Source organism: Grampus griseus (genome assembly GCF_964374135.1).
Source record: "Grampus griseus genome assembly, chromosome: 16".
Classification (NCBI taxonomy): Eukaryota; Metazoa; Chordata; class Mammalia; order Artiodactyla; family Delphinidae; genus Grampus; species Grampus griseus.
This window is the reverse complement of record NC_139010.1, coordinates 10,368,857-10,390,236: the sequence shown is the minus strand read 5'-3', so window position 1 is coordinate 10,390,236 and position 21,380 is coordinate 10,368,857. Positions and strand designations below refer to the sequence as shown.

At 39.0% G+C, this 21,380-nt stretch overlaps 1 protein-coding gene across 2 annotated transcripts in view; it reads right to left on the bottom strand.

Moving 5' to 3' along the window:
- RYR2 (ryanodine receptor 2) overlaps nt 1-21,380 on the bottom strand; it is a gene marked incomplete at its 5' end in the record, with an annotated part of 721,806 nt that overhangs the window by 258,237 nt on the left and 442,189 nt on the right. For both annotated transcript variants that reach the window (XM_082674159.1, XM_082674158.1), the window contains 2 exons: nt 360-534; nt 7,712-7,920. In XM_082674159.1, the coding sequence (XP_082530285.1) occupies nt 360-534; nt 7,712-7,920 (384 nt within the window). The remainder of the gene's footprint in view (nt 1-359; nt 535-7,711; nt 7,921-21,380) is intronic.

Below are 21,380 nucleotides of genomic sequence, written 5' to 3'. Positions count from 1 at the left end.
TTTTTTTGAAATGAATGAACACATAGAAGCCATAAGCAGTTGATTAAACAGGGAAGTTCTAAACGAATATTTAATATTTGTGGAAAACCGTCCTTTTGCCTGCCATTTCTTTTCTTATTCACACTCATAAAAGGCATTTCTGCCTTATGGGAATCCTAGCTAAGTAGCAGAGAGAGAGTTTCTGCTAAAGTAATTTCAAGGGTATTGAACCAAATAAGCCACATGGCAACCCTGTGATCTACAGCTGCAACTCATCTGCTGGCTTACCCTCAAACCAAGATGGCTGGTCAAGAGGCATCAGAACAAAGAGCTTTACTGTGCCCGAAACCTGAAAACGACACGAGATGCAGTACACTTACCATCACCAACATCAAAGTCCTTGAAAGCCAATTCTGAACCCGAATCATCCAGAAGGATTTCGCCGTTCAGTGTGAACATCATGGTATGTTCTGTCATGTCAACCATACACCCCACAACATCGCCTGCTTGCCAAGAGCGCCCATAGTGCTCACTGCCCTGGTGCCACCGCTGGGCCTAGGGACAGAAGAGTCATTGTCACAGAGAAAGCCAGCAGAACAGCACCCACCCACCCCTAATCGGCTCACACAGTAGCCTTTGTATTAGCGCAGCGGGAGGAAGGAGTATAGTCAGCACATCTGTCTACAGAAATGCACAAAGCAATGTTGGGGTGCCCGGGGATGCTGAACCCCTGATACTAACATTGTATGTTATTGAATGTTGAGAAAAACCCAAATGCTATTTCATGATTTCCAGAGTCTAATATTTAAAAAATCGAACCCCACATCTTTTCTATTAAAAGAAAAACTGTCTCTTTAGAAATTTATTTTTCTCACTACAATGAATGCTTCCCAGGATATGGGTTGCTTTTGTCTACTCCCCCAAATACAGAGAAGTACGAGCAGAGACTCAACTGGGAACTGATCAGAGAAAATGACATTCTAGTTTTCATCTATTTCAAAATAAAATCCCATTCCTTGGAAGCAAAGGCACTCGCACTTCAGCAAAATAGAAATCTAGAAGCATTTCAGTACATACTAAAATCCAAAAAGGTTCAAATCAAACAAATATATTCTCAAGATATTTACTGAAATAGTAAGCCAAAAACTGAATATATATGTCAACACTGCCTTATATAATACACATGAAATCTCATAAATACCTGTGAAACATAGGATAAATGTCACTTTTTAATCTGTAAGTATGTTCCACTGATTTACAGATACAAAATTAGTTATATTCAATATTGTGTCAGATAAATCTTTAAATTTTTCCCTAAAGTATCACCTTCACTGTGAACTGACATATAACGGGATGTAGTCACCAATGCAAAGCAATGATTTGATTCTTCTAAAGCATAACACATTGTACTTTTTTAAAATTTTAACTAAATTAGGTATCAAAAGGTGTTAAAATTTTCCATCTGAAATAAAAAACAGGATTCAAGAATTGTAATATTTCAGAACACAGTGGGTCAGTTGGCCTAGAAGCCTCAACACTGATTTATAGCCTAGAAATGCTTTCCCACACACACACCTGGGTACCCAGGCATCAAATCTCTTCATGATTGCTTATTTATTCTAATTTTCTTTTTTTAACTAGAAAATACTTTTTTCCTTCAAAAGGAATACAAATTCACTGAAGAAAATTAGGAAATAAAAATAGGATAAAAAAATAAAATGTCAATAATTTCATCCCCCCAAAAAGACTATTATTATTCTATTATGGCTGTGTCATATATACATATACTTTATTTTTTTATTATTTTTAAAGTTTTTGTCTTGATATTCCTACTAATGTGTTTCTTTTTTATAATTTTTGAATTTGATTTTATTTATTTTTATATACAGGTTCTTATTACTCATCCATTTTATACATATTAGTGTATATATGTCAATCCCAATCTCCCAATTCAACACACCACCACCACCTCCCGCTGTGTACCCGCCCTGGTGTCCATACGTTTGTTCCCTACATCTGTGTCTCTATTTCTGCCCTGAAAACGGGTTCATCTGTACCATTTTTCTAGGTCCACATATATGCGTTAATATACGATATTTGTTTTTCTCTTTCTGACTTACTTCACTCTGTATGACAGTCTCTAAATCCACCCACGTCTCTACAAATGACCCAATTTCTTTCCTTTCTATGGCTGAGTAATATTCCATTGTATATATGTGCCACATCTTCTTTATCCATTCATCTGTCGATGGGCATTTAGGTTGCTTCCATGACCTGGCTATTGTAAACAGTGCTGCAATGAACATTGGGGTGCATGTGTCATTTGGAATGATGGTTTTCTCTGGGTATATGCCCAGTAGTGGGATTGCTGGGTCATATGGTAATAATTAGTTTTTTAAGGAACCTCCATACTGTTCTTCATAGTGGCTGTATCAATTCACATTCCCACCAACACTGCAAGAGGGTTCCCTTTTCTCCACACCCTCTCCAGCATTTGTTGTTTGTACATTTTCTGATGATGCCCATTCTAACTGATGTGAGGTGATACCTCATTGTAGTTTTAATTTGCATTTCTCTAATAATGAGTGATGTTGAGCAGCTTTTCATGTGCTTCTTGGCCATCTGTATGTCTTCTTTGGAGAAATGTCTATTTAGGTCTTCTGTCTAGTTTTTGATTGGGTTGTTTTTTTAATATTGAGCTGCATGAGCTGTTTATATATTTTGGAAATTAATCCTTTGTTCACTGATTCGTTTGCAAATATTTTCTCCCATTCTGAGGGTTGTCTTTTCGTCTTGTTTACGGTTTCCTTTGCTGTGCAAAAGCTTTGACGTTTCATTAGGTCCCATTTGTTTATTTTTGTTTTTATTTCCATTACTGTAGGAGGTGGATCAAAAAAGATCTTGCTGTGATTTACATCAAAGACTTTTCTTCTACGCTTTCCTCTAAGAGTTTTCTAGTGTCCGGTCTTACATTTAGGTCTCTAATCCATTCTGAGTTTATTTTTGTGTATGGTGTTAGGAAGTGTTCTAATTTCATTCTTTTATATGTAGCCATCTGGTTTTCCCAGCACCACCTACTGAAGAGACTGTCTTTTCTCCATTGTATATCCTTGCCTCCTTTGTCATAGATTAGTGGACCATAGGTGCAAGGGTTTACCTCTGGGCTTTCTAACCTGTTCCATTGATCTATATTTCTGTTTTTGTGCCAGTACCATACTGTCTTGATTACTGTAGCTTTATAGTATAGTCTGAAGTCAGAGAGTCTGATTCCTCCAGCTCCATTTTTTCCCCTCAAGACTGCTTTGGCTATTTGGGGTCTTTTGTGTCTCCAAACAAATTTTTAAATTTTTTGTTCTAGTTCTGTAAAAAATGCCATTGGTAATTTGATAGGGATTGCATTGAAACTGTAGATTGCTTTGGGTAGTAGAGTCATTTTCACAATATTGATTCTTCCAATCCAAGAACATGGAATATCTCTCCATCTGTTGGTATCATCTTTAATTTCTTTCATCAGTGTCTTATAGTTTTCTGCATACAGGTTTTTGTTTCCCTAGGTAGGTTTATTCCTAGGTATTTTATTCTTTTTGTTGCAGTGGTAAATGGTAATGTTTCCTTAATTTCACTTTCAGATTTTTCATCATTAGTGTATAGGAATGCAAGAGATTTCTGGGCATTAATTTTGTATCCTGCTGCTTTCCCAAATTCATTGATTAGCTTTAGTAGATTTCTGGTGGAATCTTTAGGATTCTCTATGTATAGTATCATGTCATCTGCAAACAGTGACAGTTTTACTTCTTCTTTTCCAATTTGTATTCCTTTTATTTCTTTTTCTTCTCTGATTGCCGTGGCTAGGACTTGCAAAACTATGTTGACTAATAGTGGCCAGACTGGACATCCTCATCTTGTTCCTGATCTTAGTGGAATTGCTTTCAGTTTTTCACCATTGAGAATGATGTTTGCTGTGGGTTTGTCATATATGGCCTTTACTATGTTGAGGTAGGTTCCCTCTATGCCCACTTTCTGGAGAGTTTTTATCATGAATTGGTGTTGAATTTTGTCAAAAGCTTTTTCTGCATCTCTTGAGATGATCATATGGGTTTTATTCTTCAGTTTGTTAATATGGTGTATCACATTAATTGATTTGCATATATTGAAGAATCCTTGCATCCCTGGGATAAATCTCACTTGGTCAAGGTGTATGATCCTTTTAGTGTGCTGTTGGATTCTGTGCGCTAGAATTTTGTTGAGGAATTTTGCATCTATATTCATCAGTGATATTGGTCTGTAATTTCTTTTTCTGTAGTATCTTTGTCTGGTTTTGGTATCAGGGTGGTTACCTCACAAAATGAGTTTGGGAGTATTCCTTCCTCTGCAATTTTTTGGAAGAGTTTGAGAAGGACAGGTGTTAGCTCTTTCCTAAATGTCTGATAGAATTCGCCTGTGAAGCCATCTGGTTCTGAGCTTGTTTGTTTCTTGGAAGATTTTAAATCACAGTTTCAACTTCAGTACTTGTGATTGGTCTCTTCATACTTTCTATTTCTTCCTGGTTCAGTCTTGGAAGGTTATACATTTCTAAGAATCTGTCCATTTCTTCCAGGTTGTCTATTTTATTGGCATAGAGTTTGCTTGTAGTAGTCTCTTAGGATGCTTTGAATTTCTGCGGTGTATGTTGTAACTTCTTTCTCATTTCTAATTTTATTGATTTGAGTCCTCTCCCTCTTTTTCTTGATGAGTCTGGATAATGGTTTATCAATATTGTTTATCTTCTCAAAGAACCAGCTTTTAGTTTTATTGATCTTTGCTATTGTTTTCTTTGTTTCTATTTCATTTATTTCTGCTCTGATCTTTATGATTTCTTTCCTTCTACTAACTTGGCATTTTGTTTGTCCTTCTTTCTCTAGTTCCTTTAGGTTAAGGTTAGATTGTTTATTTGAAATTTTTCTTGTTTCTTGAGGTAGGCTTATATTGCTATAAACTTCCTTCTTAGAACTGCTTTTGCTGCATCCCATAGGTTTTGGATCATTGTTTTTTCACTGTAATTTGTCTCTAGGTATTTTCTGATTTCCTCTTTAATTTCTTCAGTGATCTCTTGGATATTTAGTAACATATTATTTAGCCTCCATGTACTTTGTGTTTTTTACGTTTTTTTCTCCTGTAATTCATTTCTAATCTCATATCATTGTGGTCAGAAAAGATGCTTAATATGATTTCAATTTTCTTAAATTTACTGTGGCTTGATTTGTGACCCAAGATGTGATCTAACCTACAGAATGTTCCGTGTGCACTAGAGAGGAAAGTGTAATCTGCTGTTTTTGAATGGAATGTCCTATAAATATCAATTAAGTCTATCTGGTCTATTGTGTCAATAAAGCTTGTGTTTCCTTATTAATTTTCTGTTTGTAAGATCTGTCCATTGGTGTAAGTGAGGTGTTAAAGTCCCCCACTATTATTGTGTGACTGTTGATTTCCTCTTTTATAGCTGTTAGCAGTTGCCTTATGTATTGAGGTGCTCCTATGTTGTGTGCATATATATTTAAAATTGTTATATAGTCTTGGATTGATCCCTTGATTATTATGTAGTGTCCTTCTTTGTCTCTTGTAACATTCTTTATCTTAAAGTCTATTTTATCCGATATGAGTATTGCTACTCCAGCTTTCTTTTGATTTCCATTTGCATGGAATATCTTTTTCCATACCCTCCCTTTCAGTTTGTATGTGTCCCTAGGTCTGAAGTTGGTCTCTTGTAGACAGCATATATATGGGTCCTGTTTTTGTATCAATTCACTGAGCCTGTGTCTTTTGGTTAGAGAACTTAATCCATTCATGTTTAAGGTAATTATCAATATGTATGTTCCTATTACCATCTTCTTAATTGTTATGGGTTTGTTTTTGTAGGTCCTTTTCTTCTCTTGTGTTTCCCACTTAGAGAAGTTCCTTTAGCATTTGTTGTAGAGCTGGTTTAGTGGTGCTGAATTCTCTTAGCTTTTGCTTGTCTGTAAAGCTTTTGATTTCTCCATCGAATATGAATGAGATCCTTTCTGGGTAGAGTAATCTTGGTTGTAGGCTTTTCCATTCCATCACTTTAAATATATCATGCCACTCCCTTCTGGCTTGTAGAGTTTCTGCTGAGGAATCAGCTGTTAACCTTATGGGAGTTCCCTTGTATGTTATTTGTCGTTTTTCCCTTGTTTCCTTCAATAATTTTTCTTTGTCTTTAATTTTTGTCAATTTGATTACTATGTGTCTTGGCATGTTTCTCCTTGGGTTTATCCTGTATGGGACTCTCTGTGCTTCCTGGACTTGGGTGGCTATTTCCTCTTCCATGTTAGGGAAGTTTTTGACTATAATCTCTTCAAATATTTGTCTTTTTCTCTGTCTCTTCTCCTTCTGGGACCCCTATAATGCAAATGTTGTTGCGTTTAATGTTGTCCCAAAGGTCTCTTAGGCTGTCTTCATTTCTTTTCATTCTTTTTTCTTTATTCTGTTCCATGGCAGTGAATTCCACCATTCTGTCTTCCAGGTTGCTTATCCGTTCTTCGGTCTCAGTTTTTCTGCTACTGCTTCCTTCTAGGGTATTTTTCATTTCAGTTATTGTATTGTTCATCTCTGTTTGTTCTTTAATTCTTCTAGGTGTTTGTTCTTTAATTCTTCTAGGTCTTTGTTAAACATTTCTTGCATCTTCTCGATCTTTGCCTCTATTCTTTTTCCTAGGTCCTGGATCATCTTCACTATCATTATTCTGAATTATTTTTCTGGAAGGTTGCCTATCTCCACTTCATTTAGTTGTTTTTCTGGGGTTTTATCTTGTTCCTTCATCTACTACATAGTCCACTGCGTTTCCATCTTGTCTATCTTTCTGTGAATGTGGTTTTTGTTCCACAGGCTGCAGGACTGTAGTTCTTCTTGCTTCTGCTGTCTGCCCTCTGGTGGATGAGGCTATCTAAGATGTTTGCACAAGTTTTCTGATGGGAGGGACTGGTGGTGGGTAGAGCTGGGTGTTGTTATGCAGCTAAAATTATCATTAAACACTTATATAATGTATAAATAAACAATAAAAGAAGCAATTGAGGGAAAGTCCCTGGCGGTCCAGTGGTTTGGACTCTGCACTTTCACTGCCATGGGCCCAGTTCAATCCCTGGTTGGGGAACTAGGATCCCACAAGCCACAAGGCCTGGCCAAATTTAAAAAAAAAAAAAAAAAAGCAACTGACCAGCTTCCACCAAACTTAAAACATAAAAATTACCAATAATGTTGAAAATGAAAACTCTTGGTGATTGCAAACAACAAATAGCATTCTTATGTCTATTAAATGTTTATACCTATCATTAATTATTGCTTGAGGATAAATTCCTTCTATGGAATTCCTCTGTCAAAATGAATATATTTTAAATTAGCATATGGATTTTAAACATTTCTGATAGACAAGGATGATTCATCTTTTTGATATGATAGAGAATCAATATTTTACTTCGTGAATTTTGAATAATCTTGACTATTCACAGGGTGAGGGAAAACGTTTTGAGGCTACAAGAACAAAAGTTTTCCTAGGAACTATTTTCTCAAGGTTGAGCTCAGGAAAGTACTAATATTACTGTACCACCAAAAGGAATACCAGAGGAAATCAAGCCAGGCAGCGTGGGAGCCCACAGCGTGTGGATGCCTGGTGCACAGCAGCCTACAAAACCAGGAGCCTACAAACTCCAGTGCCCGGTGCCCAGCAAAGCACACTCACCTTGAAGCCATCGAAAGCAAAGGCACGTTCATCCGAGCCAAGCTCCTGATCGGGTTGACAGCCTGGTCTGCTCCAGCCAACTCTCATGTCTCCAGCAGTGACAGCCTCAAATTCAAAATACCACCTTCCTGCCTTCACAGCGTAAGTTTTCTCAGCACGGAAGATTCGGAACCTTTCTCCTGTGCCGCTGCACACTTCAGCTCTGGCAGCTGTGAATGGAAAGGGATTCTGGTGATCGTTGCATGGGGAATTGAAAGAGGAGGGCAGATACCACTTAACCTACAGAGATGATGCTAAAGATACCTTCTATTCTTATCTTGGTTCATATGTTGTTACAAAGTGTTTTCATATCAGATGGAAGCAGCTGGGTGAAGTGGAAAGTACATGGCCTTCCTTGGGAGATGCTGGTTGTTAACTTTCACTAATGCTGTTGGGCAGATGATGTAAAAAAAAAAAAATTTTCTTTCCTGTAGAGAAAAGCCTAACAGCCACTTGGCGGTTTGGTAGTGGAAGATGAGATGAACTTGAGGGCAAGAATGGGAAGAAGACAATAAAACAGGTTTAAACTGTTCTGCATAGGAAATAAATAGACATTTATGGGTAGGAGAGAAGACAGAAGAAGCACCCAGGAAGTGAGGAGGAGAGAAAGAAAACAAGAGAGAGCTATACATTAGCAGAGAATGGGAACCATTGGTAAGTTTCCCAGACAGAATGGCTAGGGGCATAAGTCTTCTGCTACCCCACCTCTTCACTGTAATGCACTATACACACAAATGCTGTGTTTAAGTGACTTGAGGAAAAAATAAAAGGGTCAGGTCCAACCTCAGGATCCGTGTGGTGAGACGGGGAAAAAATATCTGTAGGACGTGAGGTGCACCAGAGATGGAGTGTGCCAGTGGTACAAAACCTCAGACCAGGGGACCTGGAGCTAGAATGACTTGGAGAACGTCACCTCCTGGGAAATCACAGCGCATGGGGACAAGGGTCCACTGAACTGATATCAAAGGATATGGTCAGCTCCATGAAGTTTGGAGTTAGATACAGAGAAGCAAATTTAAGTGACTTAATGAAGTCACACGACTAATGGCAGAATTCGGGAGCTGCCAAACGCTACAACCTGTGTTCTCTCCACTCTACCTTCAGGAGCTCACACAGAATTAGCAGGTACCAGTTAAATATTAGTGCTCATCTGTTCTCAGGAGTTAGGGAAGACCTGATAAATAATAAAAGTTTATTAAAAGCTAAACTACTGATGTGACCAAATAAATAAAAATAGTCACGATATGCTCTAAAGGTTGACGATAAACACACAGATCATCTTTAACAATTTAAGGTTAGATTGAAGAAAAGAAAAATGGACTAAGAGGTCCCAGCACATAATAGGAGCTGATTTAATGAAATGATCAATTATTACTTTTTGATGACTTTATGGTGATTTCAGGGCACGTAGATGAACTGCATCTGCTGATAAACCTTTCAAAACCTGGGTTAAATTTCCGAATACGCAACATTTTGTTTTTTCACCTTTCCCCACATATACACACATGCTCACACCTAACGACTTAGTCTGATCCAAGCAAATCTCCTGGGTCCAGCAGTGACAGCCTCAAATGTCACACACTCATATCATACAATACATTCAAACACCTTACTGAAAACATGAATGCAGTAATACAGTTTAAAAATGAGACATTTATACTACTCTATGCAGCAGACAGCACGTACAAAATTCTCTGAAGAGAGAAAGTTTGCTTTCGATACACCCAAGGTGGGAGTGGAAAGGGGCTTAAATGAGAGAAACATCTCCGTGATGAAGGGTACAATATTCTCACATCTGTTACTTAATAACCGAATGATTTTTGAAAGGTAGAATAGTAAACTACTTTTTTGAGGACAAGAAAATTAACTATTAAGGAGATAGTTCTAAATGCCATAATATTAAAAAAAATAGGAAAAGCCACATTTCCAGAGTCAGTATTTTCTCAAGAAACAGCACACTGATCCACCGCTTCTTTAAATCATGGTTGCAATCTTCCCTAAACTAATCTAAGAGGTACAGAAAACGAGCTTTGAACTACACAAACATTGGGAGATTCCTTTTCAGGAAAATAAAACGCTCTCACATATTATCCTTATTTTTAGTGATGTCGACATGTGCAAATACAGTCATACTTACATTCTAGTATGTACTAACAAATTCAATCCCAATTTCCTGAGTATGAAACACTCAGTTTTTTAGAAAACTAAACTGCTGAAAAACTCACATGTCCTTTTTCCTGTTTTATGTTTCCAGGACTTTGGACTCCACGAAATGCACAGTGTGCTCAAGAAATGCTTATAAATAAATGTTAATATTAGCTTAAATCAAATACATTGGAAAATGTGGTATAAAAATATAACCACTATTTATTTAATTTCTTTAAAAGCTCACTACAGAGCCTGGAGTCTCGCCCAGGGCAGCTGGTCCACTCTCATCGGGGTGTCCTGGCGAAACCCCGCACGGCAGGCAGAACTCGACAAGAAAAGCATCACTGGAGCTCAAGTTTGTTTTGAAAACAGCCTCAAGTTCTACCTGTCCTCGGTGATCTGTGGTTTTCTATGTGACCAGGAAATCAAATTGATAATCTGATCAGTCTGATCTCCAAATTGGAGCAGGAAGATAAAGTGATGACAGAGGAGAGAGCAACTCCCCCAGCCACCTGTCCAGATTTGGAAGTTCTACCTAAAGCCAAAGGGTTAACTTCTAAGCAGCACGTTTTTAGAAAAGAACAATCTAAAGGTATAAAAATAGTAAGAGTTCTGATTTTCCACAGTGGAAAAATGCCATAAACTAGAAAAGACACAAAGTTACCAAGAGAGTCATTTTCCCAAGAGAAAATGTTGCCGCTGGAGAGATAACATGAAACTCTTGCGAGTTGGAGTGAAGTATAAGTTATCTCCAAAATTACATTTTCTTTGAGCATTCCTACAAGCAATTGTTTGCATAAAGGTGACTCAGATACTGAGTGTTTCAAACATAAATTGGTATTGGTTTAGTTGTTCTCTTCTTATTTTTTTATTACTTGTTTTATTTTAATAATATTTTTTAAATTTTATTTTAATAACTTTATTTTATTTTTTCTTTCTTTCTTATTTTTCTCCCTTTACTTCTGAGCCATGTGGCTGACAGGGTCTTGGTGCTATGGCTGGGTGTCAGGCCTCAGCCTCTGAGGTGGGAGAGCCGAGTTCAGGACACTGCACCACCAGAGACCTCCTGGCTTCATGTAATATCAATCAGCAAGAGATCCCCCAGAGATCTCTGTCTCAACGCGATGATCCAGATCCACCCAACGGTCAGCAAGCACCACTGTGGGACGCCCCATGCCAAACAACAGCAAGACAGGAACACAACCCCACCCATTAGCAGAGAGGCTGCCTAAAATCATACTAAGTTCAGAGACACCCCAAAACACACCACCGGATACCACCCTGCCCAATAGAAAGACAAGATCCAGCCCGACCCATCAGAACTCAGGCACCAGTCCCCTCAACCAGAAAGCCTACATAAAACACTGAACCAACTTTACTCACTGGGGGCAGACACCAAAAACAACGGGAACTACGAACCTGCAGCCTGTGAAAAGGAGACCCCAAACACAGTAAGTTAAGCAAAATGAGAAGGCAGAGAAACACACAGCAGATGAAGGAGTAAGGTAAAAAGCCACCAGACCTAACAAATGAAGAGGAAATAGGCAGTCTACCTGAAAAAGAATTCAGAGTAATGACAGTAAAGATGACCCAAAATCTTGGAAATAGAATAGAGAAAATACAAGAAACATTTAACACGGACCAAGAAGAACTAAGGAGCACAAAAACAATGATGAACAACATAAAAATGAAATTAAAAATTCTCCAGGGTAAGACGGGAATAAAGACACAGACCTACTAGAGAATGGACTTGAGGATATGGGGAGGGGGAAGGGTAAGCTGTGACAAAGCAAGAGAGTGGCATGGACATATATACACTACCAAACGTAAAATAGATAGCTAGTGGGAAGCAGCCGCATAGCACAGGGAGATCAGCTCGGTGCTTTGTGACCACCTAGAGGGGTGGGATAGGGAGGGTGGGAGGGAGACGCAAGAGGGAGGGGATATGGGGATATATGTATACGTATAGCTGATTCACTTTGTTATAAAGCAGAAACTAACACACCATTGTAAAGCAATTATACTCCAATAAAGATGTTAAAAAAATTTCTCTAGAAGAAATCAATAGCAGAATAACTGAGCCAGAAGAACATATAAGTGACCTGGAAGACAAAATACTGGAAATAACTACTGCAAAGCACAATAAAGAACAAAGAATGAAAAGAATTGAGGACAGTCTAGAGACCTCTGGAACAACAATAAACGCACCAACATTCAAATTATACGGATCCCAGAAGAAGAAGAGAAAAAGAAAGGGACTGGGAAAATATTTGAAGAGATTATAACTGAAAAATTCCCTAATATGGGAAAGGAAATAGTCAATCAAGTCCAGGAAGCACAGAGAGTCCCATGTGGGATAAATCCAAGGAGAACCACACCAAGACACAAATTAATCAAACTATCAAAAATTAAATACAGGGCTTCCCTGGTGGCACAGTGGTTGAGAGTCCGCCTGCCGATGCAGGGGACACAGGTTCGTGCCCTGGTCTGGGAATATCCCACATGCTGCGGAGCAGCTGGGCCCGTGAGCCATGGCCGCTGAGCCTGCGCGTCCGGAGCCTGTGCTCCACAACGGGAGAGGCCACAACAGTGAGAGGCCCGTGTACGGCAAAAAAAAAGAATGAAATTAGAACACTCCCTAACACCATACACAAACTCAAAATGGATTAAAGACCTAAACGTAAGGCCAGAAACTATGAAAACTCTTAGAGGAAAACATAGGCAGAACGCTATGACATAAATCACAGCAAGATCCTTTTTGACCCACCTCCTAGAGAAATGTAAATAAAAATAAACAAATGGGACCTAATGAAACTTTAAAACTTTTTCACAGCAAAGGAAACCATAAACAAGATGAAAAGACAATCCTCAGAATGGGAGAAAATATTTGCAAACGTATCAGCAAAGGATTAATCTCCAAAAACACAAGCAGCTCATGCAGCTCAATATCAAGAAAACAAACAACCCTATTCAAAAATGGGCAGAAGACCTAAATAGACATTTCTCCAAAGAAGATATACAGATTGCCAACAAACACATGAAAGAATGCTCAACATCATTAATCATTAGAGAAATGCAAATCAAAACTACAGTGAGGTATCTCACACCAGTCAGAATGGCCATCATCAAAAAATCTAGAAACAACAAATGCTGGAGAGGGTGTGGAGAAAACGGAACCCCCTTGCAGAGTTGGTGGGAATGTAAATTGATACAGCCACTATGGAGAACAGTATGGAGGTTCCTTAAAAAACTGAAACTAGAACTACCACATGACCCAGCAATCCCACTACTGGGCATATATCCTGAGAATACCATAATTCAAAAAGAGTCATGTACCAAAATGTTCATTGCAGCACTATTTACAATAGCCAGGACATGCAAGCAACCTAAGTGTCCATCAACAGATGAATCGATATAGAAGATGTGGCACATATATACAATGGAATATTACTCATCCATAAAAAGAAACAAAATTGAGTCGTTTGTAGTGAGGTGGATGGACCGAGAGACTGTCATACAGAGTGAAGTCAGTCAGAAAGAGAAAAACAAATACCATATGCTAACACATATATATGGACTCTAAAAATATATATATGGTTCTGAAAACCTAGGGGCAGGACAGGAATAAAGACACATATGTTGAGAATGGACGTGAGGACATGGGGAGGGGGAAGGGTAAGCTGGGACAAAGTGAGAGAGTGGCACTGACATATATACACCACCAAATGTAAAATAGATAGCTAAAGGGAAGCAGCCGCATAGCACAGGGAGATCAGCTCGGTGCTTTGTGACCACCTAGAGGGGTGGGGTAGGGAGGGTGGGAGGGAGACGCAAGAGGGAGGAGATATGGGGATATATGTATACGTATAGCTGATTCACTTTGTTATACAGCAGCAACTAATGCAACAGTGTAAAGCAATTATACTCCAATAAAGATGTTTAAAAAAAAGCTCACTACAAATTTTTCTTGGTATTAATATTTACCACTAATCTTTTCTGCTAATAGAGGTAATAAAAACAGGGGTAGTATATAGAAAATTTGGGTCAATAAGAGGTAATGATGAAGAATTTCTTAGTCCTGGCATTTTTTTCCCTGACCTTAAGCTGTTGCACTATTCTATTGTTTTAATTGAACTGTAGTTGATGTAAAATATTATATGTTATACGTGTACAATATAGTGATTCACAATTTTTAAAGGTTATACTTCGTTTTCAGTCATTATAGAATACTGGCTATATTCCTTGTTTTATACAATATATCCTTGTAGCTTATTTTACACATAATCGTTTGTACCTCTTAATTCCCTCTCCGTATATTACCTCTCCCCCTTCCCTCTCCCCACACTGTTAACCTCTGATTTGTCCTCTGTATCTATGAGTCTGTTTCTTTTGTATTTGTTATATTCACTAGTTTGCTGTATTTTCAGATTCCACATATTAGTGATATCATACACTATTTGTCTTTCTCTGTCTGACTTATTTCACTTAGCATAATACCCTCCAAGTCCATCCATGTTTGTGCAAATAACAAAATTTCCTTCTTTACTACGGTTGAGTAGTTCTCCATTGTGTATATATACACATCTTCTATATCCATTCATTTGTTGATGGACACTTAGGTGGCTTCCATATCTTGGCTATTGTAAATAATGCCGTTATGAACACTGGGGTACTTGTATCTTTTCAAATTAGTGTTTTTGTTTCTTTCAGATATACACCCAGGGGTGGAAGTGCTGGGTCATAACTGCTACACTATTCTTACCCTCATTGATGGCATTCAACTGAACTTGAAATTAACATGCTATTCATAGATATCATCATGCCAAGGACTTGTAAGCTCCATGGATCTTCCTCCAAATGTCCATGTGGCTCATAGTTTATATTCGATATTTCTTGCATTAGTTTAGGGTAGCTTGCAACCATAGTTTAAAGAAGCAACAGTTCAGCATTTCTGTTTTTGGATAAAATACAAATAACTAAATGGAAATCTGGATCCACAGACGTTTAAACACAGATTACGCAGGCAACCTGAAACAAATTTTTGTTGCATACCCTGTAGCATCAAGTGGTTGAACACAAAGTAGGTGCCCTATAAACACCTGCTGGACTGAGTCTAGGAACAAAGAGTCTCCTGATCCCTGGACACAGAAGCCCAAGTAAATAGCTAATCAGCAGTACCACCGTCAAAGGTACAGAACTCTCGCCCGCAAACATGCAATTCTCATCCTTTGCTTGACTTTTTTAAAAATTTTATTTTATTTTTTATTTATTTACTTATTTCTGGTTGTGTTGGGTCTCTGCGCGCAGGCTTTCTCTAGCTGCATCGAGAGGGGCCTACTGTTCGTTGCGGGCTTCTCATTGCAGTGGCTTCTCTTGTTGCAAAGCACGGGCTCTAGGCACATGGGCTTCAGTAATTGTGGCAACTGGGCTCAGTAGTTGTGGCTCACAGGCTTAGTTGTTCTGTGGCATGGGGGATCTTCCCGGACCAGGGATCAAACCTGTGTCCGCTGCATTGGCAGGTGTATTCTTAACCACTGCACCACCAGGGAAGTCCCCCTTTGCTTGATTTTTAAACACTCTACACTCATACAATTCTAGCTCATGTAAGTATGTTACATAAACGGTTTTTAAATTGTTATAATGAATATAACACTAATTGACATTTTAAAAAAATGAACAGTTAGCAGATACATTTCTTTCACACTTATCAAAGCTACTCAAAGAAGAAATTCGGGATTTATGCCTTTAACAAACCACTTTAAGGGCAAGATCTGATAATATACTGTGTTCCTAGTACCTCACAGATCCTAGCACAGAGAGGGCAAACACCAATGACCATTCAAATAGGATGTAAAATATCTATACACGCTGCATTCCAAACCATACATTTAAAAGACAATTACCACTAGAGGGCAGTCAAGATCTAAGCATGTATTAAAATAACAAGTTTTTTATAATAAGCTATGAAGGAAGGCAGGCTAGTCTCTTGAAAATTGTATACGTATCTTGATTCCTTTAGGTGTATCTGTATAATAACCTTAAAAAATCATTGATATTAACCAGTTATCTTTTTAACCTGGTATAATTTCTAAGTAAGCAATTCAAATCTCAATCAAACTTTGTAACGAATAAAAATAAATGACTTTTTCAAATGTTTTAAAATATTATTTAGAACAATTCTCCAAAAATAGTATAATTCAAACATTGAGTTCATATTCATTCTGGAATACACAAATCATCATTCTGCTGACTAACAGAAAATAAATGATAGCCCTGACCAATTACATAAGGTTAGATTCAGTTTTATCAAAAATTTTACGTCCTTTACTTTTTTCTTTTTTTTTTTGGCGGTACGTGGGCCTCTCACTGTTGTGGCCTCTCCCGTTGCGGAGCACAGGCTCCACACGTGCAGGCTCAGCGGCCATAGCTCACGGGCCCAGCCGCTCCACGGCATGTGGGATCTTCCTGGACCAGGGCACGAACCCGTGTCCCCCGCATCGGCAGGCGTACTCTCAACCACTGCGCCACCAGGGAAGCCCCCTTAACTTTTGTAATGTCAGCAAAAGCAGTAGAGTCAATTGCAAATTAATGTTTTAAATCTTATCTTAGTGATCACCATTTTGCTTTATTCCATAAAATCTCACATCTATCTATTAATTTCCATTTTTCACCATCCTTGTCCTGAAGGTCACAATATTCCGAAAGCCTCCCAACTGGTCTCTCTGTCCAAGCGCTCTCCCCTCCAATCTGTTCCTTCCCACTGTCGCCACAGTTATTTTGTTGTTCTAAACTCTGATCACAAATCAAGCTTTTGCTTTAAAACTTCCTGGCGCTAGAACTCCTTTACTACTTTACCGTATTTCTCAACTGGGTTTTCAAAATATTCCATGTCTTAGCCTAATCATTCTACCTCCATTTAGTACTGTTCTTTCCTCACTTATACCCTATAATTTAGCCTAACTAGACAATCAATTTCCCCTCAACTCTTTCTAAATTTAATGACATCAGATATACTTTCCCTCTGTCAGGAATGTCCTTTCTCCCACCAACCTCTTCTCGTTGCTATTTTCATCTCTTCAACAGCTAACTCAGATGCCATTTTTTCCCCTTACTGATTCCTCCAATTGGAAAATGAATCTTTCTTACGTATTTTCCAGATACATCAATTTAATCCCTACTAAGAGGTAGGCAGGCTCTTGGATTCCAGAACACACTGGTGAATGAAAAACAGGATCTCAGGGAATTCCCTGGCAGTCCAGTGGTTAGCACTTGGTGCTTTCATTGCCATGGCCCCAGGTTCAATCCCTGGTCTGGGAACTAAGGTCCCACAAGCCACGCAGCACAGCCCAAAAAAAGAAAGAAAAAATACAGGATCTCAGCCTCCATTGTGAAATACTTTACATGAGCCTCTCTGTTCGTTAATCACATAACTTCAGTAAGACTGAACCTTGTAAATCAGCTATCAATGGTTCTATCTTTAAATTCTTAAAATGCAGAAACCATGCCATCCTCTGATCACCATTTTTCCTCCCAGTTTTCTCATTTCCTTATTCAAACACATTCACTCTTCAAACTCATTAATTTCCTCTGTGGCTTCCCTTCCTTATCTATACAGCTTTCAGTACCTTCCTGCCCTATTACTCTTCTCCTCACTTGCTCTGTTAACCCCCATCTTTGTCTAATTTTACTGTCTCATTCTCACCATCTATACTCGCTCTGCTGAGCTTGCTGGGAAACACATGCACACAACAGACTGGCACCGTTACTAACTAACAGTCTCTAACCTCAATTGGACCATTAATGTTTCTCTGCTTTTTATCTCTCTGAAACCTGCTCTCTGTCCCATCCCACAAACACCTCTCTCTAAACTTTACTGCTGAGTGACATCAGAAGGAATAGCAGAGTATGGACCTCCAAAACTACTCTTCTCTGTAAAAGCAATGAGAACGGAAAAAATGGTCAAAATCAAATGTTTCAGAGCTCTAAAAATTAATTAAAGGCTGGCAGCAATCTGGGGAGTGTTTATTCAATTAAAAAATGGCTCAATAGTTGTAAGGACAGCAAGCTTAGTGGTGCTTTAACTTGACTTAGGGCTATTCCTTTCTTCCTAGATGCACAGTACAATGAAAACCAATAGGCCTTCAATTAAAGTGAAAATCGGCAAGCTAGAAGCCTCTGGAGGGGACAGAGCAGAGTGGAGCTCCTCAAAGCCCCATTCACGGATAACTGTCATTATTTCACCTTTCTGGTAGTTCCTTGGAAAGTTCCACTGGCAATACTTACCTTTCTTTGACCTGATTTAGAGTTTGCTCAATGCAAACAATCTTTTCCCCAGGGTCATTTGTTGAAAATCAGAGGCCTTCTTTTTTTGCGGTACGCGGGCCTCTCACTGCTGTGGCCTCTCCCGTTGCGGAGCACAGGCTCCGGACGCGCAGGCTCAGCGGCCATGGCTCACGGGCCCAGCCTCTCCATGGCATGTGGGATCCTCCCGGACCGGGGCACGAACCCGTGTCCCCTGCATCGGCAGGCGGACTCTCAACCACTGCGCCACCAGGGAAGCCCCCAGAGGCCATTGTTTAACACTGCAGCTGCTTGAGGTGGCAATAACAGCTGAGGCAAACAACAAGCTGTCCGAAATATTTGAAAAGAAAAGCTGGGGAATGAGATATCTACAATAGGCTGTGAATAGTTTCAACATAATCCTGGTGATCTAGTAAGCCATGCTCATGCCCAGGGTTCTGGGTTCAGGAAAAGACCTGAGAAGGCCCTAAGTTCTCACGTCTGGAAGACCCTGAGGTTCTGCAAAAGCCGTAAGTGAAGGCTAAGGTGGGGACTGGCTGGCTGTGTGTTCAAGGCATCTCCCAACATGCACACAGAGTCCCTTCCTTGACAAAAGCTGGGAGATTTACAGGTCCCATTTACGGAAGTCTCTGTCTAGTCACAAGCTGACCACTAAGCTGATGAAATAGAGATTTCAGCAGCCACACGTGACAGACAGAACATACCCTACAGAACTAGCTAAGAAAATTCATTAAACAAATAAGTAACGGCAATTACAACAAGCACAATAACAAACCCTGAAGGGAGATTCCAGAGTTGACATATTATACTACTTCAAATGTCCAGTTTTCAACAAAAATAGTGAGACAAGCAAAGAGACAAGAAAGTACATCTTATATACAGGGGAAAAAAGTCAATAGAAATTGTCACTGAGGAAGCCCAGATACTGGACTTATTAGACAAAAATGTTGGTTCTCCCTTTTGTACAAGGCCAAACCCTTTACCCATGTTGTGAATTTCATCCCCCCACCCCCAACCATCCTCAGATCATACTTCATCAAGTTCCTCTCCTTTCCTTTCAACTCTCCTTTCCTCTGATTCTTTTCCTTAGCATTTAAAAATGTCCAAAATTCTCCTATTTTAAAAAATGAAAATTTTAACCCTCTTTTTCTCTCTAGCAATAGTCTCAGCTTCATATATGTGTGTGTGAGTGTGTGTGTGTACACATATATACATATGTATTGAGCCTTGGTGGCTCTGTCTAGTTGTCTCACATGCATCTCAAACTCAACATGTTTAAAATCAAACTCAGAATCTCCCATTTCCCATCTCTATCTGCTCCAATTCCTGTGCTCCCAGTGAATGTGAAGGTACTCACCAGCTACTAACCCAGAAGCCATCCCAGACACTCCTTCGTCCTTCCACTGATTCTATTTCTAAATGCCAAACAATTCTGTCCTGTGAATTCTGTGAATTCTCTCTATTCACAGTATTGGCTAAGATCAGGCCTTCAACACTCCTCATCTATACTTCTTTTAGAGCCACCAAACTGCTGTCCTCGCCTCTAATTTTGTTCACCTTCAGCCCATTCTCCAAAGAGCCACTGGAGTAATTCTTTTAAACAGAAAACCCTCGTTTCAGTCTCTGTCTTCTCTCCTTCATCTTCCCCTGCTTCTCAAACTTCACTCCCTATTCGGCCACGTAAAGCTATCTGATTCCCACGTGCAACCCTCCCTTGTCACTCCAAGCCCTGACACAAACTGTCCTCTCTGTCTGGGACACATGCACCTCACTGATTCCTACTCATTCCTCTAAATTTCACCCTAGCTTTGATGGTTTTAAAACATGTCTCCAAATATTTTGTCACACTTCCCTTCACAAAGTGTGGGCTTAAGGGTGCAAAGCATTTAGTGACTCACTTCCAACAAACAGAATACGGCAGAAGTAATTGTAACAGGCATTGAGGCTTCCTCCTCGCACTATCTCTTAGGTTACTAACTCTGGGAGAAGCCAGCTGCCATATGAAGGCACTGAAGCATCTCTCTGAGGAGGTCTACATGACAAGGAACTTAGGTCTCTTGCCAATATCCAGAGACAAACTGAGCCCTTTAACCAACAACTATGCAAGTGAACTGTCTTAGAAGCAAATCCTCCAGCCCCACTGAAGTCTTCAGATGACTTCAGCCCTAGCCGACTGGATACCAACCTCAAGAGAGGCCATGATTCAGAGCGACCTAACTAATCCACTCAAATCCCTAACCACAGAAATTTTCAGATAACAAACATTTGTTGGTTTAAGCCATTAAAATTTAGGGAGGGAGGTATTTGTTACACAGCAGTAGATAACTAATACACCTCCTTTATGAAGGTTTCTCTGACACCACCAAGATCAGTTAAATCCTCTCTGCTGTGACACTTGGGCATTAATGTTTACACTGTATGAAAGCATTGACAATTTAGTCTACTTTCCCTGCCTATCCTGAAAGCTACCTGTGGGCAAAACTGTCTTACTCATTGTTGAATCCCCAGAACTAAGCATGGGAGATGTTCAATAACTATGTATTAAAATCAAATGAAAGTGAGGATGATTTGAAATATGGAAGTAAAATGAAACCCAAAGATGGATTTAGTAAATATAAGCTCCTTTTCTTCCTTCTTGAAATTCATATAAGTCACAAGAAAGTAGGTAACCATAAGGTAGTAATACATTGCCTCACAGAGGTGTTAAGAAGATGAAATTTTATTATGGTTGTACATAATATAAAACACTGTATGTCATCAGAATAACATCTTACCCAGTATCCTCCTGAATGCAGTTCTCACTATAAGTGAATATATCAGATCTGACACAGTTTATGCCCATAATTGATAATGTTTTTAAATATAATCATCATTATTTTTCTCTGGCATACACTGCTTATTTCTTTGTACAGGGCTAAATGTATTCTCCTCCTTGAATACTGACCACAATTAACTATTTCCTTGAAGACTTAAGGTTATTGTTAGAGCCATGATTAATCATTTCTCTGAGCTATACAGTGGGCTTGTTTCTTTCCTGTTTTCTCCTTAATTCACTGGCTGTCATCTATAGCTTTAGAACTGAGTCAGCCTGACTTGGGCAGCACTCTTTCTATGTAATTTTCAACGAGTATCAGAAAAGCAATGGTGGAGGAAAGACCTATAAATGTAGGTAAGACTCTAG